Source organism: Aquarana catesbeiana, linkage group LG06 (genome assembly GCF_042186555.1).
Source record: "Aquarana catesbeiana isolate 2022-GZ linkage group LG06, ASM4218655v1, whole genome shotgun sequence".
NCBI lineage: Eukaryota > Metazoa > Chordata > Amphibia > Anura > Ranidae > Aquarana > Aquarana catesbeiana.
This window is the reverse complement of record NC_133329.1, coordinates 45,837,996-45,864,867: the sequence shown is the minus strand read 5'-3', so window position 1 is coordinate 45,864,867 and position 26,872 is coordinate 45,837,996. Positions and strand designations below refer to the sequence as shown.

Sequence of the window (26,872 nt, the reverse complement as noted above, 5' to 3'; positions counted from 1 at the left end):
GTGGCAGCAATTTATGGGTACAGTGGCAGCGTTTGGGCACAGTGACTGTGTTTAATGGGCACAGTGGTGGCAATTTATGGGTACAGTGGCTGCGTTTGATGGTACAGTGGCTGCGTTTGATGGTACAGTGGCTGCGTTTGATGGGCACAGTGGCAGCGTTTAATGGGCACAGTGGTGGCAATTTATGGGTACAGTGGCTGCGTTTGATGGTACAGTGGCAGCGTTTTAATGGGCACAGTGGTGGCAATTTATGGGTACAGTGGCTGCATTTGATGGTACAGTGGCTGCGTTTGATGGGCACAGTGGCTGTGTTTAAAGGGCACAGTGGTGGCAATTTAAGGGTACAGTGGCTGCGTTTGATGGTACAGTGGATGCGTTTGATTGGCACAGTGGCTGCAATTGATGGGTACAGTGGCTGCGTTTGATGGTACAGTGGCTGCGTTTGATGGTACAGTGGCAGCGTTTAATGGGCACAGTGGTGGCAATTTATGGGTACAGTGGCGGCGTTTGATGGGCACAGTGGCTGCAATTGATGGGTACAGTGGCTGCGTTTGATGGTACAGTGGCAGCGTTTGATGGTACAGTGGCTGTGTTTAATGGGCACAGTGGTGGCAATTTATAGGTACAGTGGCTGCGTTTGATGGTACAGTGGCTGCGTTTGATGGTACAGTGGCTGCGTTTGATGGGCACAGTGGCAGCGTTTAATGGGCACAGTGGTGGCAATTTATGGGTACAGTGGCTGCATTTGATGGTACAGTGGCTGCGTTTGATGGGCACAGTGGCTGCAATTGATGGGTACAGTGGCTGCGTTTAATGGGCACAGTGGCTGCGTTTGATGGTACAGTGGCTGTGTTTAATGGGCACAGTGGTGGCAATTTATGGGTACAGTGGCTGCGTTTGATGGTACAGTGGCAGCGTTTAATGGGCACAGTGGTGGCAATTTATGGGTACAGTGGCTGCGTTTAATGGTACAGTGGCTGCGTTTGATGGTACAGTGGCAGCGTTTAATGGGCACAGTGGTGGCAATTTATGGGTACAGTGGCTGCGTTTGATGGTACAGTGGCTGCGTTTGATGGGCACAGTGGCTGTGTTTAATGGGCACAGTGGTGGCAATTTATGGGTACAGTGGCTGCGTTTGGTGGTACAGTGGATGCGTTTGATGGGCACAGTGGCTGCAATTGATGGGTACAGTGGCTGCGTTTGATGGTACAGTGGCTGCGTTTGATGGTACAGTGGCAGCGTTTAATGGGCACAGTGGTGGCAATTTATGGGTACAGTGGCTGCGTTTGATGGTACAGTGGCTGCGTTTGATGGTACAGTGGCTGCAATTGATGGGTACAGTGGCTGCGTTTAATGGGCACAGTGGCTGCGTTTGATGGGCAGGGCACAGTGTTGGCAATCTATGGGCACAGTGGCAGCGTTTGATGGTATACAGCTTTTCAAAGATAATCTGGGGGGGGGCTTGGGGAGGAGAGAGAGAGAGAGAGAAAGAGAGAAAGAGAGAGAGAGAGAGAGGTTTTAATACCTTGTGCTGTAGCACCGCACGGGACGAGGCAAAATGGAGCAGCACGGCGTTCTCCTGCTCCTCCCCCACAGGCACACAGACAGAGCGAGGCATGATGAGTGTGGTGGGCGGAGCGCCAGCGCCCAAACGGAGGAGACAGTGACAGACACAGGCAGCCATGGCATAGTGCAGCAGCGGCGGCCACCGCTGCTGATCTTTAGGTCAGGACACAGGCAGTGAGCGCCCCCCCCGGAGACACACACAGACAGTGAGTGACACACAGCCATGGCATAGTGCAGCAGCGGCGGCCGCTGCTGCTCTTTAAATTGCTGATGCTGACACAGGCACTGTGAGCGGCCCCAGCGGTACTTTGTGCAGCCAGCCTACCGGGATATTTCCCGGTATCCCGGTAGGCCAGTCCGGCCCTGCTTCACTACACAAACTTCTGTCCTCATTCGGTGCCATTTCTGGCTATAAGGTTAATACTACAAAAACTGAAGCCCTTCCTATACACATACCACCGTATCTTCTATCTCAACTCAAAGAATTCTATCCCTATAGCTGGTGCTCCATCTCTCTTAAATACCTGGGAATTCATATTACTCCCACCTACTCCTCCCTCTGCTCAGTAAATTACCCTCCCTTGATTGCAGATATCAATAAGTCTCTGCAAAGTTGGACTAGGTATCCTCTCTCCCTCCTTGGCAGGATCAATGTACTGAAAATGTCCATCCTACCTAGGCTCCTATACTATTTTGAAACCTTACTGGTTGCTATCCCCCTTTCTCAACTTAGGGCTATTCAGAGAAATTTTCAGAAATTTATTTGGAATGGTAAGGCACATCGCATTGCAAGTTCAGTGGTCCTTGCTGGGAGATCTAGGGGGGGGCCTGGGGGCGCCGGATATTGCTAAATACTATTACGCCTCACATTTAAGGGCCATTGCCTCCTGGTCCAACCTACAGGCTTTTAGTCACTGGGCTGACATTGAGAAGGGGGTGTTGTATCCAGTTCATCCATGCTCCCTAGTCTGGTCTCATATGCCCTATATAGACCCCATTTTCAGACGCTAATGTACGGCTCCAATGAATTTCACAATAACTATATGGTGTCAATGCCTAAAGAATTTTTCCCTTTCTTCCCCATGTTCTCCTCTTACGACTGTGTTATTTAACCCATCTATCCCTGATAGTTTGTCCTTGGGATGTATTCTCCCTTGGATAAACAATTCCCTATTTCAGCTCCGAAACCTGGTCCACCCAATCTCCCGTAGGTTTCATTCTTTTGATTCTCTTCACGAAAAGTTTGACATACCTCTTCACCAGTTTCATTTTTATTTTCAAATTAGGTACTTCTTTCACTCTAGGGCTTTGCACCTGACTCTTGAAAAACCCGCCCTCTTTGAATATATATGTGCACAGGGCCCTTGCCAGTCACATCTAGTCTCATCCATTTACCACATCCTCCAGGAGTCAACTTCTCTCACTGAGGACACACATTTGTATATGAGAAGATGGGCCCACCTGATAGGTCGGCCCATCAGTTCTCAGATGTGGGATAAGATATGATCCTCTGCTTTCAAGTCCTCTAAATGTGTTATACAGAGAGAGACATCCATTAAGATTCTCATGCACCGGTACAGGACCCCAGAGGTCATACATAAATATGATCCTTCAAGCTCAGCTAACTGTTGGTGATGTGGGATGGCTGTGGGATCTATATTTCATATCTTTTTGGCAATGTGCCCTGATACATCCCCTCTGGCAAGAAGTGATGTTACTAATACAGAAAGTAGTGGGGGTGTCTCTACCGCCTGACCCACTACATTACTTACTGGGCCTTCCTTTTTCAGGTATCACTAAAAAAGTAATAGGCTAATTTCTTACATCCTCCTTGCTGCTAAGAGACTGATTCCTTTATGTTGGCTATCCAATTCCCCCTACCATGGTCTAGACTTCTTCAGCTTATTGCAGAGACTCGCAGAATGGAATATATGACAGCCACTGTGCATGACACCATACCCCAATTTGACAAAATCTGGGAGCCTTGGGATAGTTTGGAATATGGAACGCGAATTCCGTCCATTGAGTCCTGAAACCTACTTACTCTTCTCTGACTCTACCTACAGAGATCCATTTTCCTACCACTCTTTCCAGGTATATAGTAGTTTGATTTCCTCTGGAGTTTTTCTGACCATACCTATATACTCCAAATCAGTTTTGTCTTACATGTATGACCTCTGTATGTGTTTTTGCTATGCTTATAACTTGATGTATATTCTTTGTATTAAGATGTGTAGTACACTTTTGTGTCCTGCCTTTGTGGACATTTTTTTTCCTATGTTTCAAACCTTTGATTCATTTCTGTATTAAAATGTTCTGTAATCTTTTCATTGAAAAAATTTTAATAAAAATACAATAAAAAAAAAAAAAGTTGGGGACCTGGAGACTGGAGATTTTGTAGCAATCTGGATGGGAGAAAATCTCCAATCCTGGGACCAGGATTTAGGAATAGCCAGGACACTGATTGTTCAGGTGGGTTCTGGGTAGGCTGATTTAATGCAGATAAGGCACCAAGTGAGTTTAATTACCACCTTAATCAGCCACAGAACCTGTGTAATTCATGTGTGTCCTAGATTAAAGGGATGATGTGGCAACCCTAGTTCTGGACTTTTTGTAAGTCAGGACCAAGGTGCTGTGCTCCACCCTCTTGAGAAGTCCAAGCATGCAAGGGAGAAGCGTGCATGTCTGCATGGTATAGTCTGACAGCACAGACAGAGGGCCCAAGCCTGTGGGCTGGATCAGCAAGGAACTGGAAAAGAGTGCACTGCTAACCGAGGTAGAGTGTTTGTACAGTAGGGTGACCATACATCCCCGGTTTCTGGGGACAGTCCCCGGATTGAGGACACTGTCCCCGGACCAAGTCTATCCCCGGTTTTGTCCCCGGATTGGATTTGAACAGGGGCTGGGGCAATTTCAAAGACAGCCCGTTCAGAATAAAAAAAAAAAATCTGAATTGCACCCCCCTCCTCTGCCGCTCCTACTAGCTTATGGGGGTTTATTTTTTTCCATTATCTGTGCCCCTTTCTGATGATCATGTGCTGGTGGGAGCAGAGGGACTATTTCTTCAGTTTCGGGCGCTTGCCAATTCAGCTCCACTCGCATGTTCTTCTGCCTTGGCTCCAGTCCCGGCCAGCCGCCTGCCTGTTTATCGCCTTGCCTTCCCTGGTGGAGTGATCTTCCTCTGCTCCCCACCCAGTAGTAGCCGGGGCCCGGAGAGTAAAGCCCCATACACACTATCAGATTTTCTGCTGATTTTTGTCTTCAGATTTACCAAAACCATGTAGTGCAAGGGCCTGCCTGATTGCATACAAATTGAAACTCCTAAAGGTGTGAACTCATATTATATGGTTTTGTTAAATCTGAAGGAAAAAATCTGCAGAAAATCTGATAGTGTGTATGGGGCTTTAGACTTGACAGGCTGTGAGGCAGACGGCAGTGGCAGAGACGGGCAAAGAGTCGCTGATTTCTGCCATTACTAGTAAAAAAAAAATATGTCCCCGGATTTCATTTTAAAAATCTGGTCACCTTATTGTACAGGAACTCTGTTATATGGCCAAGAGGGCTAAGGCATAAAGCCTGAGCAACAGTCCTGCTAAAGAGAGCCAGGTGGCTCCGTATTTTTCATTTACATGGTTGCTGTGGAAAGCTGAAACCCCTGCGTGGGCAACGGTTCTGTTATTGGACTTGGTTTCTCTTTTCCTTTAATAAAAGTGGGCCAACAAGCCCTTAAACTGCACAACTGGCATGGACTTTGGTAGGCTCTACGCTAAATAACCCCTAAATAAATAAATATATATATATATATATATATATATATATATATATATATATATATATATATATCATAGGCGTGCGCAGGGGATGTGCTGGGTGTGCCTGGGCACACCCTAATCACCCCGTGCGGCGCAGATTGCCCCTGCTTATTTTTCACTAAAGCTCAAAAAAAATTTAAAAATAATAAAAAATAAAACAAAAATTGTAAAAAACAATACAAAATTAAAATAAGAAAAATAAAAAACTACTGACACTGCCCTACTACATTTAAAACTTTTTACATTTATTTTGAGTGTATGTGTGTGTGTGTATATAGATCTATAGATATAGATATCTCACAAAAGTAAGTACACCCCTCACATTTTTGTAAATATTTTATTAAATCTTTTAATGCTACAACACTGAAGAAATTACGCTTTGCTACAATGTAAAGTAGTAAGTGTACAGCTTGTATAACAGTGTAAATTTGCTGTCCCCTTAAAATAACTCAACACACAGCCATTAACGTCTAAACCTCTGGCAACAAAAGTGAGTACACCCCTAAGTAAAAATGTCCAAATTGGGCCCAAAGTGTCAATATTTTGTGTGCCCACCATTATTTTCCAGTACTGCCTTAACCCTCTTGGCAATGGAGTTCACCAGAGCTTCACAGGTTGCCAATGGAGTCCTCTTCCACTCCTCTATGGTGGCATCAAGGAGTTGGTGGATGTTAGAGACCTTCCACTCCTCCACCTTACGTTTTTGAGGATGCCTCACAGACGCTCAATAGGGTTTAGGTCTGGAGCCATGCTTGGCCAGTCCATCACCTTGACCACTGCCTTGCTAAAGAAGCTGAAGGTGTGTTTGGGGTCGTTATCATGTTAGAATACTGCCCTGCGGCCCAGTTTCCGAAAAGGAGGGGATCATGCTCTGCTTCAGTATGTCACAATACATGTTGGCATTCATGGTTCCCTCAATGAACTGTAGCTCCCCAGTGCTGGCAGCACTCATGCAGCCCCAGACTTTAACACTCCCACCACCATGTTTCACTGTAGGCAAGATGCACTTGTCTTTGTACTCCTCACCTGGTTGCCACCACACACACTTAACACCATCTGAACCAAATAAGGTTATCTTGGTCTCATTAGACCACAGGACATGGTTCCAGTATTCCATGTCCTTATTCTGCTTGTCTTCAGCAAACTGTTTGCAGGCTTTCTTGTGCATCATCTTTAGAAGAGGCTTTCTTCTGGGATGACAGCCATGCAGACCAATTTGATGCAGTGTGTGTCATATGGTCTGAGCATTGACAGGCTGACCCCCCACCCCTTCAACCTCTGCAGCAATGCTGGCAGCACTCATATGTCTATTTCCCAAAGACAACCTCTGGATATGACGCTGTGCACATGCACTCAACTTCTTTGGTCGACCATGACGAGGCCTGTTCTTAGTGGAACCTGTCCTGTTAAACCGCTGTATGTTCTTGGCCACTGTGCTGCAGTTCAGTTTCAGGGTCTTGGCATTCTTCTTATAGCCTAGGCCATCTTTATTTAGAGCAACAATTCTTTTTTTTCAGATCCTCAGAGAGTTCTTTGCTATGTGGTGCCATGTAAAACTTCCAGTGACCAGTATGAGAGAGTGAGAACGATAACGAGAACGATAAATTTACCACACCTGACCCCCATTCACATCTGTAACACTAACGAGTCACATAACATCTGGAAGGGAAAATGGCTTATTAGGCCCAATTTGGACATTTTCTCTTAGGGGTGTACTCACTTTTTTTGCCAACGGTTTAGACCTTAATGGCTGTGTGTTGAGTTATTTTTTTTTTTTTATATTAATTTTTATTAAGAATTTTTCATACATACATGTTATGAAAGTATACCATTTGTCCAACATGGGATATTCCTCTGTACATTTATCAGATACACAAGATGTTAAGATATTACAGATTATTCAGTTTAAGAATTGTAGATAAACAATATCCTGGGACAAATAGTTCTTATTGTTTATGCTTATGTTACATATTTGAACTTCAAAATGGATTAGCTCCATTTAATAGTGCATTAACTGTGGTGAATAGAACATATCACCATTAAAACTGGTAAGAGAGAAGGGGGGGGGGAGGGGGGGTAAGGTAGAAAGTGAGAAAGGGTAAAAGGTAGTGATTTGACCTTCAACTGGTTTACAGGAGACAGGATGATTTTTATGTATGAAATAGTGATTTCCACAGTTTCCAATTGGAGAGATATTTTGCGCCATAGCCATCTCTATAAGCTAAAATTTTTTCATAAACAGATATCGTGTTGATCTTTGTGCTAATTTCTCTGATGCTGGGATTTTCATCGGATCTCCACTTACACACCAACATGGACCTGGCGGCAAAAAGTATATGCATCGCTATATATCTCACTGAGATTAGGTATTCTGACATGTTAATGCTTAGAATGGCCTTCTCGGCCGATGGAGTGGTAAAGACTCCTGTCGTTTTCGCTATTAAATATTTCTGACCAGAAGCTGCGAATATGCTTGCAGGACCATAGCATGTGGGTCAACGTTCCAACATGGTCGCAGCCTCTCCAACACAAATTAGACTTTTCTCTGGAGAATTTAGCCATCATGTACGGTGTATAATGCCATCTTGCTATGAGCTTTGCTGCCAGTTCCTCATAGTTGGAGCACCTCGAAAATCTATGGTTACATTTAAATGCGGATAACCATTGTTTATCTGTAAACGTCTGTCCTAATTCTTTTTCCCATTTTTGCAGGGGAGTGAGTTTAGTAAATGATCTTTTGGTATTGCGTAGTGTGTACATCAGAGATATGCCTTTCGTTTTAGGGTTAGTGGAATTCAAATACCTCCATACTAGAGTTGGTATGAGAGAATTTGAAATTTTCCATTTGTTGTACCATGAAGCAATCTGTAGGTAGGTCAGAAACTTTGATGACGGTAGATGAAGCTTATTTTGTATTTCTTTGAATGGCAGCAGCTTATCTTCTTGTATTATATCCCTCAATAGTACAGTTTGATTACTTTGCCATTGGTCTAGGGAAATGTTTGGGATCAATCATTTCAAGGTTTCTAGTGGGATAGGTACTTCTGTAAGTTCCGTTTTTGGGTTGGATGTCTTTTTTAGGTGGGACCATGCTTGCATTGTAGCTTGTATGGTAGGGTGATCATTTTTAATTGTAACTTGTTGTATATTGTGAGCAAGTATCAATGACTGTAGGGATCTAGGGTGCAACCATGACTGTTCTAGTTGGGACCAGTGTTTAATGTCTTTGTTGGCGAACCATTGTTTCAGTTGGTCTAAGATTGCTGCTGTGTAGTAGTCTTTTAAATTTGGTACCCCTAAACCACCTATTTCTTTATGATTTTCTTGCATTTGCGACGGGAACCTAGCTCTCTTACCTGCCCATACAAACTTTGACATTTGGTTTTGCATGGCTTTAAGGAAAGTGTTTGGGATTGGTATTGGAAGGGTTCTGAATATGTACATTAGTTTTGGGAGTAGTAACATCTTGTATGCCGCTAAGCGACCATTCCAAGATAGGTAGAATTTTTGGAGTCTTGAGATATCTTCTTGAAATGCTCTTAATAGGGGTTGGTAATTAAGTTGGAAAAGTTTCGAAGTGGGGGATGCTAGTTGTATACCTAAGTAGGTGACAGATTCAGATGACCAAGGATAGGGGAAATCTTTTTGCATACTGAGTTTAGTTTTGTTGTCAATCGCTATTCCTAGAATATTACATTTAGATGCATTCACCTTGTAGTAGGCTACTTTACTGAATTCCATTACTGTCTCATGTGCAGCTTTTAAAGAGTTATATGGGTCAGATAAAGTAAAAATGATGTCATCTGCAAAGAGTGAAATTTTATGTTCTCGGTCAGAAGAGGGAATTCCTTGGATTGCTATATTATTCCTAATTGTTTCTGCAAGTGGTTCCATAATTAACGCAAAAATTAATGGTGACAGGGGGCATCCCTGCCTTGTTCCATTTGTTATTTGAAAGTTTTTAGAGAACATTCCTTCAGTAAAAACATAGGCGGACGGGGAGGAGTACAGTGCTAAAATTGCTTGTTGTATGGGGCCTGTCAACCCAAACTTCTTCAACACCTTGATCAAATATCCCCAATGGACCCTATCGAAGGCCTTCTCTGCGTCCAAAGTCAGGAGCAGAGAAGGCCTTCGGGATTCCTCTGTTGAATGGATTATAATTAACATTCTTCTGGTTGCGTCTGTAGTTTGCCTACCAGATACGAAGCCTACTTGATCCTGATTGATGAGAACTGGTAATAATGATGTCAATCTATTGGCTAAGATCTTGGCGTACAACTTGACGTCCACATTCAGTAAAGAAATAGGCCTAAAATTTTGTGGAGCTGAGTAATCTTTACCTGGTTTTGGCAGGGTTATGATAGTTGCTGTTAACATTTCTTTTGGGAATGAGGCTTTGGACATTGCGGCATCAAAGACCTGCTTTAGATACGGGGATAGTTCATTTTGGAATAGTTGGTAGTATTCAGATGAGTATCCATCAGGACCTGGAGATTTGTTGTGGGGCATATTCCTAATTGTTTTTTCAATTTCTTGGATGGTAAACGGTAGGTTAAGTTTAGTAAGTTCTCATTGCGGAACCCTCAGAAGATTGATTGCCTCCAAGAATTCCTGAAATTATGTTTTCAGATGGCTGTGGTGTATTTGGGTCTTCTTTAAGGTTATATAAGGCTTCGTAGTAGTCACTAAAAGTATCTGCTATGTCTTTGGGGTTGGACACTGTTATTTTGTATTTAGGATTTACTATGTGTGGGATTCTTTTTTTTAATCGTTTTCTCTTTCAACTGGTACGCCAGCAGTTTACCCGCCTTGTTGCTACAACGGTAGGTATTCGCTTTTAAAATGCGAAGGTGGCTATCCTGCTGGGATACCAGAAGTGATCTCAAATCCTGTCTAGCATCAAATAATAGAGTTCTTGTTTTTTGGGGGGAATTTTGTTTGTTGGATAGTTCGAAGTTTTTTATTTTATTCAGCAGGTCGTTGAGCTTCTCTGTCCTCTGCCTTTTTGCCCTGGCGCTCAATTGTATTAGGAGACCCCTCATAACTACTTTGTGAGTATTCCACAGTGTGAAAGGGTCGGATACCGAGGGAGCATTGATTTCAAAAAATTCAGTCAAAGACTTTCTGATTAATTTAAGATTTTTAGGTTGGGAGATAGTTAACACATCGTTCCTCCATCTATTTGCTGCTGTCTCGGCATTCCGCTCCCCACGCTGATGGATATGGGAGCATGATCAGACCATGATATAATATCAATGTCTGACCTGACAATCTTTTGCAACAAAAATGTATCTACTAGAAATAAATCTATTCTTGAGTAAGTGCTGTGTACATTAGAAAAGAAAGTGAAGTCCTTCTCTGATGAGTGTTAACACCTCCATACGTCAAAGAGGTTTGATGCATTAATAAATCTTGCCAGCGTCGTCCTTCTTTGTTTTAGATGTTTGGGGTTAGTGCAGTCCATATGCTTGTCTGGGATCGCGTTGAAATCCCCGCATAGGATAACATGTCCCTGTTTCAGAACTTCTACCTTTTTCCATATTTTGTTTAAGAATCTGAGTTGGTTGTTGTTTGGCAGGTATATATTGACCAGGGTGTATTTGACTGCAAAGATCTCGCATACTAGTATGATGTACCTGCCGGATTTATCCAGGTGAGTTGTGATTTCTGAGAACGGGATAGAGTCTTTGATAGCAATTGCTACCCCTCCTTTTTTCTTTGGGCCATTTGCTGTATATAGATGAGGAAATTTGCGATTACTAAAGACCAGAGGATTGACCGCTGAAAAGTGAGTCTCTTGGAAACACATGATGTCGCTTTTCAGACTGGACGCTTCCTTCCAGGCCATTTGACGTTTGTAGGGGCTGTTCAGACCTTTCACATTTAGTGATGATAGTTTGAAAGACATGTTTTTAGTTGCGTGACTCATACCTTTGCTCGTAGAGAGTGTGTAGGGAAAGCTGGCCATCTGATGGGATTGGCTTTCGATGTGCTGGAAATTTGCGGATCAGAAAGTCTCCAAAGGTTGAGGGTAATGGATCAGTGTGTCCGTATTTCTGTTCCTGTAGACGAAAAGAAAGGTAGGGAGGGAAAAAGAGAAAAAGGGTACAAACAAAAAGTTGTAAAAAATTATCGATCCTGAAAGGGATCTGTGCGGATGCAATTCCGCTATAACTCGGGGGGTAAAGCAAGGGGTTAGCTAAGTGGCATTCTCCTGGGTCAAACGGGTATTCTGTCGTTTTCATCTGAGTAAATCAGCCTGTTTCTGTGTCTGAGCTGGCTCTGGTGGATGAGAGAGAATGTGACCCCTCCTGGCCGTTGTCATCTGGATCAAAAAGTCGCCAATCTCTCAGGAGATGGATTCCCTCTCTAACATTTGTTATGACATGTGATTTGCCCTCTTTCGTAATCAGAAGCTTGGCCGGATACAGCCATCTGTACTGGATGCAGTGGTTATTCAGCGGTTTCGTTATAGTTGCTAACTGTCTGCGTTGCTGCATGGTGAAGGCTGACAAGTTAGCAAAGAAAGAAAGATTTTGTAGCTCTTGAGGGAGGTTTTCTCATCTTCTCACTGTCATCATGAATAGGTCCTTGATGTGGAAAAAGTGGATGCGGACTATTGTATCTCTGGGGAGGTGTTCTTGTATGTTTCTGGGTTTCGGGAGGCGGTGTATTCGATCTATGATTAAATCTTCCAGGGGTGTTTCCGGAAGTGTAACTTTCATAAGGTTTGTAAAGTATTCTTTTAAATCTGGGGGTTTGACCGATTCAGGGATCCCCCTGATTTTGACGTTATTGCGTCTTGATCTGTCCTCTAAGTCGGCCATTTTTGTTTTGATAGCTGTGATTTCCTCATCCCTGTCGTTATGAGCGTCCACCATATCGTTAAAAGTTGACACAAATTCGCCCATCTTAGATTCTATGTGGGACACCCTTGAGTCTACCGCTGCCACCTCTGATTTGAATTGCTGTGTTATTGCCAATATGTCAGCATGTAGGGTTGATCGCAGGGATACTAACATATCTTTAATTGTGGTATCTAGTACCGGCTGGTTTTGTGTGGGGAAGTCTATAATGGATTCCTGTAATTCCCTGGTATCCTCCAGGGAGGATTCAAATCCACTAATTTCTGCTGTTTCTGCACAGGGCGAGGACATTTTCAGCTTGCTTTTTGCAGGGCTGGATGATGCAGATGGAGGTGGTGGGTACTGACCTTGTCCTTGTGGTCTGTTGCCATGTGAGCGGCCGGAGTCGTGTCTCCCGTCCCGTCCGTGCTGTGTGCCGAGGCCGCACGGCTCTCCTGCATTTCTGCCGGCGCCATCTTGGACAGTGAGATGGCGCGGCTGTATAAGAAAGTCTCATCTTTCTTGGCTTTGTGGTTTCCTTTTGTTTGCGGGAAGGCATCCGGGAGTGTGTCCACTGTGGGTCCGGTGTAGGGATCCGTGAAACGAGGCCCTATGTCGCTGTTATCACCTGTTTAGGCCCAGGATACTGCGGAGCTCTGTTAGCATGCGTTCATCGTCTCTGCCGGCTAGCCACGCCCCGTGTGTTGAGTTATTTTGAGGGGACAGCAAATTTACAGTTATACAAGCTGTACACTCACTACTTTACATTGTAGCAAAGTGTAATTTCTTCAATGTTGTCACATGAAAAAATAGAATAAAATATTGAGAAAAATGTGAGGGGTGTACTCACTTTTGTGAGATACTGTATATCCATATCTCTATCTATCTATCTATCTATCTATCTATCTATCTATCTATCTATCTATCTATCTATCTATCTATCTATCTACACATGCATGTGTGTTTGAGTTTTGGGTGCACACCCTAATGTAATAAGCTTGAATATTCACTTTTTATTTTATTGTATAGACATAGATAAGCACAATCACATGTTAAAACATCCTATTCCTTTACCTATGCTCTAACCACTTATTCCCCCTACCCCTAAAAACTCTCCCACCAAGAAAGTGAAAAAAAAAAAAAACCCATCCCTTACCCCCCCTCCTTCCCTCCTCAATTTCCTGGACCTTCATCAACTCCTCCAGGTTCCCGACTCCCTGAACTCCCGCCATTTCCCCCATATATTCCGGAATCTCTCCAGTGAGTCTTCTTCTATGTGGATAGTAGGGATGAGCTTCGAGTTCGAGTCGAACTCATGTTGGACTCGAACATCGGCTGTTCGCCAGTTCGCCAAACAGCGAACAATTTGGGGGGTTCGCGGCAAAATCGATTTTGCCGCGGAACACCCTTTAAAAGTCTATGGGAGAAATCAAAAGTGCTAATGTTTAAGGCTTATATTCATGGTATTGTCATAAAAAGTGTTTGGGGACCTGGGTCCTGCCCCAGGGGACATGGATCAATGCAAAAAAAAGTTATAAAAACGGCCGTTTTTTCGGGAGCAGTGATTTTAATAATGCTTACAGTCAAACAATAAAAGTATAATATTCCTTTAAATTTCGTACCTGGGGGTGTCTATAGTATGCCTTAAAGGGGCACATGTTTCCCGTGTTTAGAACAGTCTGACAGCAAAATGACATTTCAAAGGAAAAAAAATAATTTAAAACTACTCGCGGCTATTAATGAATTGCCGGTCCGACAATACACATAAAAGTTCATTGATAAAAACAGCATGGGAATTCCCCACAGGGGAACCCCGAACAAAAATTAAAAAAAAATGATGTGGGGGGTCCCCCTAAATTCCATACCAGGCCCTTGAGGTCTGGTATGAATATTAAGGGGAACCCCGGCCAAATTTTTTTTTAAAAAATGGCGTGGGGTCCCCCTCAAAATCTATACCTGACCCTTCAGGTCTGGTATGGATTTTAAGGGGAACCCCGTGCCAAAATAAAAAAAAAAAAACGGCGTGGGGTCCCCCGAAAAATCCATACCAGACCCTTATCCGAGCACGCAACCTGGCAGGCCACAGGAAAAGAGGGGGGACGAGAGAGCGCCCCCCCTCCTGAACCATACCAGGCCACATGCCCTCAACATTGGGAGGGTGCTTTGGGGTAGCCCCCCAAAACACCTTGTCCCCATGTTGATGGGGACAAGGGCCTCATCCCCACAACCCTTGGCCGGTGGTTGTGGCGGTCTGCGGGCGGGGGGCTTATCGGAATCTGGAAGCCCCCTTTAACAAGGGGACTCCAGATCCCGGACCTCCCCCCCTGTGTGAAATGGTAAGGGGGTACAAAAGTACCCCTACCATTTGACAAAGAAACTGTCAAAAATGTTAAAAATGACAAGAGACAGTTTTTGACAATTCCTTTATTTAAATGCTTCTTCTTTCTTCTAACTTCTTTCTTCTTTCTTCTATCTTCCTTCGGTTTCTTCCTCCATCTTCTTCTTCTGGTTCTTTCTCCGTTGTTCTCGTCTGGCATCTTCCTGCGCGGCGTCGGCGTCTTCTTCCCTTCTTCTCCTCGGGCCGCTCCGCATCCATAATGGCATGGAGGGAGGCTCCGGCTGTGTGACGCTTCTCTCTTCATCTTCTTCTCTTCATCTTCTTTTCAGGCTGCTCCGCATCCATTAAGGCATGGAGGGAGGCTCCCGCTGTGTGACGCTTCTCCTCTTCTCAAAGGTTCTTAAATAACGGGGCGGGGCCACCAGGTGACCCCGCCCCCTCTGACGCACGGGGACTTGACGGGACTTTCTTGTGGCATTCCCCGTGAGGTCAGAGGGGGGGCGGGGTCACCCGTTATGTAACCTCGCCCCTTCTGACATCACAGGGAATGCCACAGGGAAGTCCCCGTCAAGTCCCCGTGCGTCAGAGGGGGGGTCACCAGTGGCTCCGCCCCCCCGTTATTTAGGAACCGTCAGAAGAGGAGAAGCGTCACACAGCGGGAGCCTCCCTCCATGCCATCATGGATGCGGAGCAGCCCGAGGCGAAGAAGGGAAGAAGAGGAAGGAAGATGCTGGATGAGAACACCGGAGGAAGAACCAGAAGAACCCGAAGAACCAGAAGAAGAAGATGGAGGAAGAAACTGAAGGAAGATAGAAGAAAGAAGATAGAAGAAAGAAGAAGCATTTAAATAAAGGAATTGTCAAAAACTGTCTCTTGTCATTTTTAACATTTTTGACAGTTTTTTTGTGAAATGGTAGGGGTACTTTTGTACCCCCTTACCATTTCACACAGGGGGGAGGGCCGGGATCTGGGCGTCCCCTTGTTAAAGGGGGCTTCCAGATTCCAATAAGCCCCCCACCCGCAGACCCCCACAACCACCGGCCAAGGGTTGTGGGGATGAGGCCCTTGTCCTCATCAACATGGGTACAAGGTGTTTTGGGGGGCTACCCCAAAGCACCCTCCCAATGTTGAGGGCATGTAGCCTGGTATGGTTCAGGAGGGGGGGGTCGCTCTCTCGTCCCCCCCTCTGTTCCTGCGGCCTGCCAGGTTGCCTGCTCGGATAAGGGTCTGGTATGGATTTTCAGGGGGACCCCACGCCATTTTTTTAAATTTTGGCGTGGGGTTCCCCTTAAAATCCATACCAGACCTGAAGGGTCTGGTATAGATTTTGAGGGGGACCCCACGCCATTTTTTTTTAAATTTTGACCGGGGTTCCCCTTAATATCCATAACAGACCTGAAGGGCCTGGTATGGAATTTAGGGGGACCCCCACGTCATTTTTTTTTTAAATTTTGGTTCGGGGTTCCCCTGTGGGGAATTCCCATGCCGTTCTTATCAATGAACTTTTGTGTGTATTGTCGGACCGGCAATTCATTAATAGCCGCGAGTAGTTTTAAATGACTTCTTTTCCTTTGAAATGTCATTTTGCTGTCAGACTGTTCTAAAAACGGGAAACATGCACCCCTTTACAGGCATACTATAGACACCCCCCAGGTACGAAATTTAAAGGGATATTACACTTTTATTGTTTCACTTTAAGCATTATTAAAATCACTGCTCCCGAAAAAACTTCAGTTTTTAAAACTTTTTTTGCATTGATCCATGTCCCCTGGGGCAGGACCTATGTCCTCAAACACTATTTATGACAATAACTTGCATATAAGCCTTTAAAATTAGCACTTTTGATTATTCATGTTCGTGTCCCACAGACTTTAACGGTGTTTGCGTGTTCGAACAAATTTTTTGCCTGTTCGCAAGTTCTGGTGCGAACCGAACAGGGGGGTGTTGGGTTCATCCCTAATGGATAGTTTCTTCTTTGGCTTTTATCGTTTCAACCCTTGCAACCCAGTCATTCATACGCGGGACTTCCTGGGACCACCAGAGACTCGGGATCAGGCTTTTGGCCGCATTTAAAAGAAATGGAACTAAGGTATTCTTATATTGAGGGGCCGTTTTCCTTGTATCATGAAATAGGCAATCCCAAGGATTCTTCTGAATCTGTTCTCCTTTGATTTGGTAGGTTGCTGCCAAGATTCCCTCCCATAGCACGCCATTCTCAGAATTTTCCTTCTATGTTCGTCATCTCTGAGCGGGCCTATCTCCTCTTCCCATTTCCCCAAATATGGAGGGAATTCCGGTTCTGTTTCTTTGATTAGTATCCTATAAATGTTGGATATACTTTGATTTAAACTAAGGGGAGAGTGAAAAAATTTCTCTATTATCCTCATGTGTCCTTTTCCCCACATCAGTTGTGGTAGTGGTTGTGTAAAATGCTGTAATTGAGTGTACCTCCATTTATCTAGTGGCATATTTTCCCATCTTTGTGTGATTTCCTCATACGTGCAAATCCTATTTCCTTTCATTACATCTTGTAATAGTATTTCTTCTTTTTTTGCCCATCTAGTAAAATACATGTGTTCCTCTTTCCCTGGCTTGAAATAGTTTGTGCCCAGTATCGATAATAGTGGTGAATTATGGTCCCAATGGTGCATTCTTCCTAAACCATCCCAAATTTTGAAGGTGTTTCTAGTTAGTGGATTTGTACTGTTAGCTAATTCTCGATGCTGCCGTAGTATGCAAACCATCTTCCCTAAATCTACCTTACTTTGTAAAATCTCGATATTTACCCAGCTTCTCCCCACTTTATTATGAATCCATCCGAGAAAAACAAATCGCCTGATAGTATTTCTCGAAATCTGGGGCTGCTAATCCTCCCAAACTTTTAGCTTTCGCCAATATTGCATATGCAATTCTGGGCCGTTTATGTGCATAGATATATTTTAATATTTTTGATCTTAGTTTCTTAAAATAGCCCTGGGGTACTGTTATTGTAATCATTTGAAAAATCTAAGTCAACCTTGGTAAAATATTCATTTTTAAAGCATTAATTCTTCCTTTCCATGAGAGGGGCTTATGTCTCAGGTTCTCCAAGTGTTCTTTAATCTTATTGAGCGCTGGTATATAATTGGCCTTGAACATAGTCCCTACGGATGCAGTCAGTTTTATTCCCAGATACCCCAATCCCTCCTTACACCATACAAAGGGGAATTTAGTTTGGATCACCCGCTGTTCCTCCCTTGAGATAGTAATATTCAAAATGTTCAATTTAGACATATTTATTTTGAAGTTAGTCAGTTTTCCATACCTAGTTAACTCATCAAATATAACTGGGATTGTTATAGGGCGTACACACGATCGGACTTTGTTCGGACATTCCGACAACAAAATCCTAGGATTTTTTTCCGACGGATGTTGGCTCAAACGTATTTTGTATACACACGGTCGCACAAAGTTGTCGGAATTTCCGATCGCCAACCACGCGGTCACGTACACCACGTACAACAAGACTAGAAAAGGCCGGTTCAGAACCAAGTGCGGCACCCTTTGGGCTCCTTTTGCTAATCTCGTGTTAGTAAAAGTTAGGTGAGAGACGATTCACGCTTTTTCAGACTCGTGGCTTTCAGATCATTTTCTGCCGTTCAGTTTGTGCTTGTGGGTTTGTATCTGCTCTTCAGTGCGTGCAAGCAAGTTCCGCGTGACTTAGTCATTGTATTCTTGTTCGTTCGTTACTGTTTTTCAGGTCGCTCTTCACAGGCCTTGCTGTTCTTCAGTGCGTTCTGTTACTTCGTTCTGAGCAGCCGACCGTTTTCTAGCCATGTTTCGTATGCATACTCCTTGTAGAGTTTGTGCTGTGCGGGGGCTTGGTGTTGCACTTGGTGTTGGAAGATGCACACCAATTTACGAATGTCAACGTGTGCTATCTGCCATCAGGGGGGATCAAGGGACGTGTTTTGGGGGAGCAAGCCCTTCCTCAACGCTACTTTATAATTGAGGAAGGGGTTGCACCCCCAAAACGCGTCCATTGATCTCCCGTGATGGCAGATAGCACATGTTGACACACTGTGTGCATCCTCCAAATTTGGCTTTTCAAAGCATTGCAAAAAGTTTTAAAAGATTGGACCACAATCCAAAAAGTGATTTTGTAGGGTTTTAAATTCGCCCCAAAACATCAATGATGTTATTATTTTTTTTAATCACATCATTGATTTTTTGCTGTATGTTTTGCAGTTTTACATTACACCCCATGATCTCCCCGATCAGGATCTGGGCACTTTCTGATGTGAAACGTTCTGGATCCCTCACATCACAATCACCTAAAAAGAGAGAAACAAAACAAAAACAGGTATCAAAAATCTGCCACCATCCATCTCTTTTACCTGAGTCTGTGGTCGCAGACACTCACCTGTTGTGGCGCCAATCTCCACCACATCTTCTTCTTCCTCCTGCTCTTCTTGTGTTGGTGTTAGTTCTCCTTCTTCCAGAAGTGGGGGGTCTGTGGTCTCCTCGGATGAGGGGTGTCCTCCGAGTCTTTTCTCCCCTATGTAAAACAAAAATGGTATAATTAGCACACAGATATTTGATGGCAGAACTAGAAATAGGAAACATTGCTTGGAAGTGGTGTACAATTGTCTATTTTAGCAGAGTTCCAAGATGTATTTTTTTTATTGCCCTTTGTCAAGCTGCAATACTTTACCTGTTTGGTACAAGCTTCACAGATGTAGCCCTCCCCTATAGTATACACTGGAGCACCTGTGTGGCCCCCTAATAAAAATGGTGTTCTGGTGTCCCACACTAGTGTTCCAGTGTCCAGATGTGAAAACAGCTGCTCAGTGTCCTCTCCTTACACAGAATCTAGTTTGCATTTCATTCTAGTAACAAACCCATCTACACAAACAAATATTTGGCATCCAAGTAGGCCCAAAAATGTGGGAAAATGCATATGGCCTAAACAATGGTGTTTTAGAGGCCGAGAGAAAAATGTTTGATACGAACGAATAATGGGTCCATGAACATTAAAGTTGCCCTTTTAAACGTTACAATTAATAAAAGCATATGGAGCCGCACGAACGGAATAAAGACAGAAAGAATAGGAACACAGCACAACTACTTACTTTTTTGCAGCACTCTCCGGATCTTTCAGTACTGCTCTGGCTCTCTCAATTTCAGGTCCGACCACCGCTTCCTGAGCTGATCTTTCGATCGTCGTACCCCGAAATTCTTCTGCAGACTTTTGATCACTTTCGCCATGATCTTGGCCTTTCTGATATTGGGGTTGGGGTAAGGCCCATACTTTCCGTCATAGTCGGACTTCTTCATGATGTCGACCATTTCCAACATCTCCCCAAAAGACATATTTGTGGCCTTAAAACGTCTCCTTCTGGATCGGAACGTGTCCGGATCCGGGCTTTCCTCCTCCTCCTCGTTCCTGCAATTAGCACGCACCTGCTGTGACTCCACCATGTGCTCTTCCCCCACTGCGCCGAATGAAAAGGGGCGGGTAATAGACTAGAAAGAACGTCAGGGGCGGGCGGAGTTACACGCATGCGCAGTGTGTATAAAGCGTAACACGCGTGCGTATTACGTACGATCTGTGAGCGGAGGAAGGAGTATTGGACGCGTCGATCGTAAGAACGAAGGTAAGAGACAAACTTGTGCCTATACTGCTTCTACATTGAAGCCTATATTGTAACAGGATTAGGAGAGTTTTGTCTGACATTAGGCTTTGTCTTGTGTTGTGTCTTGCAGTGAACATGGATATGCTACTGAAAGACAATGACTTCATGTCAGTATTCGTAGATGTGTTAAGGGAGCTGCCCTGTCTGTGGGAGATTAAACACCCCCATTTCAAGAACCAAGCAAAGAGGAAGGCAGCACTGGAGCAATTGTGTGAAATTGTGAAGCAGGTGATCCCCACGGCACACATCACCTATTTAAAGAAATTAATTGGTGGCCTGAGGAGCACATATCTAAGGGAGCGCAAGAAGGTCCTGGATTCACAGAGATCCGGATCAGCAGATGACATCTATGTCCCCAGGATGTTGTACTACGACAGGCTGCATTTTCTGGCAGGCCAGACTGAACCTAGGTCATCCCTCTCCAGTCTTCCTTCCACGCTTCCTACCCCCCTGGCTGAGGCTTCTGACGCCCAACCTGGGCCTTCCAGGCCACATGTGGAGGAGCCCAGATTGAGCCAGGTATAGCATTCCTCTAAATATTTCTGCTTGTCCAATCAATGTGTTAACTAGATGTTAGTTGGGAGTACTAATTTAGGATTGTGATTGATGATGCAAAAACTAAAACCATGTCCCTTTTTCATACACAGGGAAGTCTCAGCCAGGAGGTGGCCGGGCCGAGCCGGCTGGCTGATCTACAGGTCCCTCCACCCCCAGTGGAAAGAGAAAGTGGCAGTAGGAGGAGTGCCCTAGAGGAGGCTACCAGAGGACCCTTTTGGAGGGCTACAGAGGTCCTGGGAGCACGACAGACCGTGGAGGAGGACATTGCTGCCATCATTGCATATAAAATGCAGAGGATGGAGGAGGGACAACAAGTCATGTGTGAGGCGCTCATATCGGAGGCTCATAACAGCCTTGTGCGCTTCCCACAAGGCTGGGCGGGGGATTTCTGGTGTATCATTTACCGCAAAGAAGTTTTCAAGTTACTGCTCGATATTCTTAATTATCCCTGGGTCCTGAATAAGCCAGTTGTTTAGTCTCCAGTTCCTTCCTGTCCTATTATTTAATATATCTAACTTATACGCTGCTGGAGCATGGTCAGATAAAGTAATTGTTTTAATCTCCGCACTTTTAAGCAACGGTAATAATTGATGTTCTATAAAGATGTAATCAATCCTTGAAAATGACCCATAGACTGGGGAGTAGAAAGTATAGTCTCTATTTCCTGGGTGCCTAACCCTCCATGTATCTACGAGCTGATGTGGTAGTTTATGGCCTTCTGTCTTTTAGCTGTAAAGCGTGAGGGGCCCCCTGTTGTATCTATCTGCAGGTCTATGCTCAAATTTAAATCCCCCACCATATTGAGTTCACCGTCCTTAAATACTTCGAGGTTTTTTTTAAACTTTCTTTAGAAACAAGTCTGGTTCCCTATTTGGTGAGTATATATTTGCCAGTGTACATTCCATATTAAACAGAGTCCCTTTTACAAAGAGAAATCTCCCCTCAGGGTCTGCCAGTTGCTCTCTTACTGTAAAAACCATAGTCTTATCAAAACCTGTCCACACCTCTCGAGTGGCTGGATGTTGAGTCGTCATAAAACCACATAGGGAACGAATGTGTAGCTAGTCTACGCCCCAAAGGGTGAACAATATGCGTTTCTTGGAGACAGACCACATTCGCCCCCCAAAAAAGGAGCTCTTCGTTTACTTTATACCTTTTGCTTGGGGTATTCATCAACCTCACATTAAAAGTAATTACATTTATTGTGGCAATGGTTCATCATAGAGAGCACCTGGCAGACTGCAACATATCCAGAGAGGAGGAGGAGAAAGAAGGAGAAAAAAAAAACAAAAACAAAAAAACAAAGGAACCCCCTCCTCCCACACCCCCCATCCTCCCTCCCTCCCTTCTCCAAAATCCTCCCCTTCCCAGGAGGATGGACTAACTCCATGTTGTTCCATGTGCGGGTCCGACGGCATCTATCTAGATGTTGTTCGGTCCTGTATCTTCTTGGGAGAGGGTGCTCCTACATCACCAACCCCTCTACTACGGTCCCTCAGGGCCCCTCCACCACACTCACCCACTCTACCACCTTTTCCTTTTAACTCAGAATTATGCCCTCATTTCTTACTCACAAGCTTCTCTGGGAGTACCTATCTTATTACGCATAGCGTACTCTGCCCCTACCTCCCGCTCCACCCCCCCCCCGGCTACGAGTCCAGTGCATGCTGATCAGAGCTGCTGTCCTGCCCGGTAAAGAAGGGGGCGAGAGGTCCAATTTGCTACAAAAATCCCGTAGGTTTTCAGGCATTCATGCACTGCGTACATCTTTTTTCCCTTTCAGGCATGCTGGGAATCCCCACTGATATGTCACATTCAGTGCCTGCATATGAGATTCCTGCTGATGTCCCTATGCCTACCATTTTAGACTTTTGTTCGGCATAGTAGAACCTGGCTATGACGTCTCTTGTAATCCTGTGTATCCTGTCCAATTTCAGTGTTTCTGCTACTTCCCTCCCCAACATAGGGTTAAACAGTTCTTGCATCACTTTTGTTAATTCCTCATTTTTATACTTCTCTGCTATCCCTCTTATCCACAGATTTTTTCGTCGGCTTCGATTTTCTTGGTCCTTCATTTTATAGAATAACAATCTATTTGTTTTCTGCAGAGATTTCATCTGTTTGGTCATTTCCTCCAGCCCTTGATATATCTGTTTTCAATGATACTTCCATTTTCGCCAGCATCTCAGTCAGCATCTCTTTAATTTGGGGTAGGCTTGCTTGGACTCCCTCTGGCCTTAAATTCTCCTCGGTTTCTACTTCCGCACCTCCTTTCTTCTTCTGCTCTCCATTTTTTGCCTTAGAGGTTGCTTGGGAATTACTCCCTACATTCTTTGACCGCGTTACCGGTGTACCCGTACTCGTACGTGCTACGGCTACCTGCCAAGAGCTGCCATGCCCATTCTCTGTCATACTTGTTTCAGCTGACATATAACGCTGAATACCCCCTGGGCTCACCACCGGTGGTGCCCCTTTCCCCATTTAGGCTGGCTTCCCTTTCATATTGGCTTAAAGACTGTGTTCCTTTAAATATTCCCAGGGGGAGAAATAAAAAAGAAAAAGAAAAAAATTTGGCCTCTAATAGCCCACGGCTATCAATAAAGTCAACAGATAGGAGTAACAACAGTCCTTACTGAAAGGTAGTGACCTTCAATCAGCGGTTTATCAGTAGATTACAATATTTCTCAGCAAGCAGTGGCAGTTACCAGGAGGTAGTAAAAGTTAACGAGCAAATTGTCCAGATGTTAAGACAGTTTATCAGAAGTTGTTATCAAATAGTTGGCGAAAATTGCCTAGTAACAGCGGCAATTTATCAGTCAATGGCGGTAGTTATCAGCAAATTGCAGGGAGTAACAGCAATCATCAAGGAACAGGGGCAGTTCTTATAGAATAGCAACAATCATCTGCAAATGATGGCCCCTATCGGCAGATATATGCAGTTATCAGCTTTAGCTTAAATCAGCAATTGTCAGGGTACAGCGCCAGTTATCCACAGGCGGGGGAATCACCTACAGGCATCAACTGTTTATGAGCAGATAGCAGTGAATATTAAGAGGAGGCATTAATTGTCTACAGCAGTCATCAACAGACAGTAGCGTTGTCAAGAGGTAGCGATAGTTATCTGCAGCGATTATCGATAAACAGCCTCAATTATCTGATAGCAGCAGTAGTTATCAGCATATGGTGGCCGTTATCGGTAAGTTAAGGTTGTCGGCAGCAATTATCAGCAGAAGTGGTGGTCATCAAGGGACAGCAACAGTGATCAGCAAGTGATAGGTGATTTTCAAAAAAACAAAAAAATAAATAAATAAAAAAAAGTTGAATAATCATATATATCCCCGTGCTGTGGGGAAGCAACAGAGCAAAGCAGAAAGAACCCTTCCCAGCCTTCCATAGTCCTCGAAGATTGGCATCAGTTATCAACATTTTGGCAGCCATTTTTAAGAGCTATCAAATAAGGGGAGACTTTCCGCTGCTTTGCATGCTTTTCTCATGCCGCAAACAGTTCCGTTAGCAACAGGTAATGGCGGTTTTGAGCAATCCTTGTCCTTATTTCTCTGCATTTAGCAACAATTATCATGACCACTTTTTTTGAGAACTTTCAAAAAAAAAAAAAAGAGAGAGGATTTTAACTGCTCTCAACACTTTTAGGTATGCAGTAAAGAAGTTTTCCACTGCTTTACATATTTCTCTCATTCAGCAAACAGTTCCGTTTATACAGTTACATAAGACATGTAGGTTATTTATTTATTTATACTTTACTTAACTGGTGTAGTCCAACCACTTCCCCGTGCATCTCTCACTCCATACAGCGGCATTCCGCAGTAGTCACATGTCCTTCCTGTCCCCAGCCGTCTCGGAACCTCCAGATCCCTCCTCAAGAGCTCAGCAAGGAAGCGGAGGAAAGCCTGACTCCCACAGTAGCCAACCTTTTCGTCCCCAGATGCAGGGCATTTCCAGACAGCTATGCAGCGTATCACGCCAGGCAAAGTCAGACTGCCAGACTGAGCCAGAGGAAGGTAAGGGGGAGGGAGAGAGAGAGGCAGCAGGCAGCCGCGCTAGTACTAGCCTTTAGATATAGGTGTCCAGGTGTCGGAGGGTCTGTGTGGGAGCGGCAGTTGCCGTGAATGTCCCAGACGGTCCCATTCTCAGTTGCACAACTCGCATCTCCGGCCGTTGCCTCCCCTCACAGCTCGCTCTCCCTCTCCTCTGGTGGTGGGAATTTCGGATGGGTGGGTGGAGACGAGGCTTTGGCATCCAGACGCGGGCTACTACATGTCAGAGCTCCTCCCCTAATGTAATAAGCTGTGCACACCTATGATATATAGATATATATATATCTATATATATATATATACACACACATTTTCTGTAATACTTATTGAAAGAATGTGCACATTTTAGGCCGATAAAGCTATGTCAGTCAAATAGCGGACAGTTTGCTAAAATAAGAACTCAACTCACTTGCTGGTGATGGTTGTTTATCTTGATGATTCAGGTATTTGACGGTCAGCTCATTATATTTCATTAGTAATTCATAAAGAATGACCTTCTTATGATCACTCCAAGATCTGACATATTTGTAGAAATCTCTCATCTTCTTCTGAGAGGTGGGATGGCTACGAATCTCATCATATTGCTCTTGTGTCAGTAAATTCTGTTGTAGAAGATCATCTAACATGGGATCCACCATGGTCACCTCTCTTATAAGATCCATAGAATGTTGATTTATAAAGTGCACCATGCCTGTAAGATAATAGAAAAGCATAATTATAAATCTTAATCTTATTAATAGATAGGACAGAGTAGTAATAGTAGTTAATGCATACCTCCCAACATTTTGAGATGGGAATGAGGGACACCTACTAGCAAACGTATGCAGGCATAGGACACGCCCCCTGCCACACACCCTTAAAAGGAGAATTAACCAAAAAAAAGGTTAATTAAATCCACAAGGGCTTTACTTTTACCATGACTATTCCTTTATATTGGCTTTTAAAATTTACAAAGGCAGCAATTTGGAAGTTGAATGAAGGTTTAGAACTGGGAAACACTTTTTAAAAGATAAAAAGTGCATTTTATATACAACTATATAGATCAGACCAAAATGAGGGACAAATGAGGAGGAATGAGGGACAGAGGGACATTGCTCCAAATCAGGGACAGTCCCCGGAAATCAAGGGCAGTTGGGAGCTGTGGTTAACGCAACAAATCCATTCAACTCAACTTGTTTTGTAGCCTCTCTGGCGGTATGATGTATGATTGCTAATAGGATTATTCATGGGATTGCTAAGGTTTTTGATGTTGTCATTTTTTCCCACAATTCTTTGCAAAATTAAGATTTTTTTCTTTCCCCCCACAAAATTGTCATTGTAATAGGTTATTTCTCTCACATGGCATGTATATACCACAAATGACACCCCAAAATACATTCTGCTACTCCTCCTGAGTATTACGATACGTGGGACTTTTTCACAGCCTGGCCACATACAGAGGCCCAACATGCAGGTAGCGCTATCACGTGTTCTAGGAACATAAATTACACATCTAACTTATTGACTACCTATTACTTTTTGAAGGCCCTGGAGCACCAGGACAATGACACGTGACACTGACGTGGCACCGATGACAGATGGCACTGATACGTGGCACTGATGTGGCACTGATACGTGGCACTGATGACAGATGGCACTGATGTGGCACTGACACTGATGTGGCACTGATGACAGATGGCACTAATACGTGGCACTGATGACAGATTTCACTAATACGTGGCACTGATGACAGATGGCACTAATACATGGCACTGATGACACTGATGACAGATGGCACTGATGACAGATGGCACTAAAACGTGGCACTGATGACAGATGGCACTGATACATGGCACTGATGACAGATGGCATGTGACACTGACAGGTGGCACTGATGACAGATGGCACTATGTGGCACTGATGACAGATGGCACTATGTGGCACTGATGACAGATGGCACTATGTGGCACTGATGGCAGATGGCAGTGGGGGCAGATGGCACTGGGGACAGATGGCATGGACATGACAGTGGGGACAGATG

At 44.2% G+C, this 26,872-nt stretch overlaps 1 protein-coding gene across 1 annotated transcript in view; it reads right to left on the bottom strand.

Moving 5' to 3' along the window:
* LOC141148367 (uncharacterized) overlaps positions 1-26,872 on the bottom strand; it is a 636,575-nt gene that overhangs the window by 318,887 nt on the left and 290,816 nt on the right. Inside the window, exon 5 of the mRNA XM_073635776.1 lies at positions 25,262-25,543. Within this exon, the coding sequence (XP_073491877.1) occupies positions 25,262-25,543 (282 nt within the window). The remainder of the gene's footprint in view (positions 1-25,261; positions 25,544-26,872) is intronic.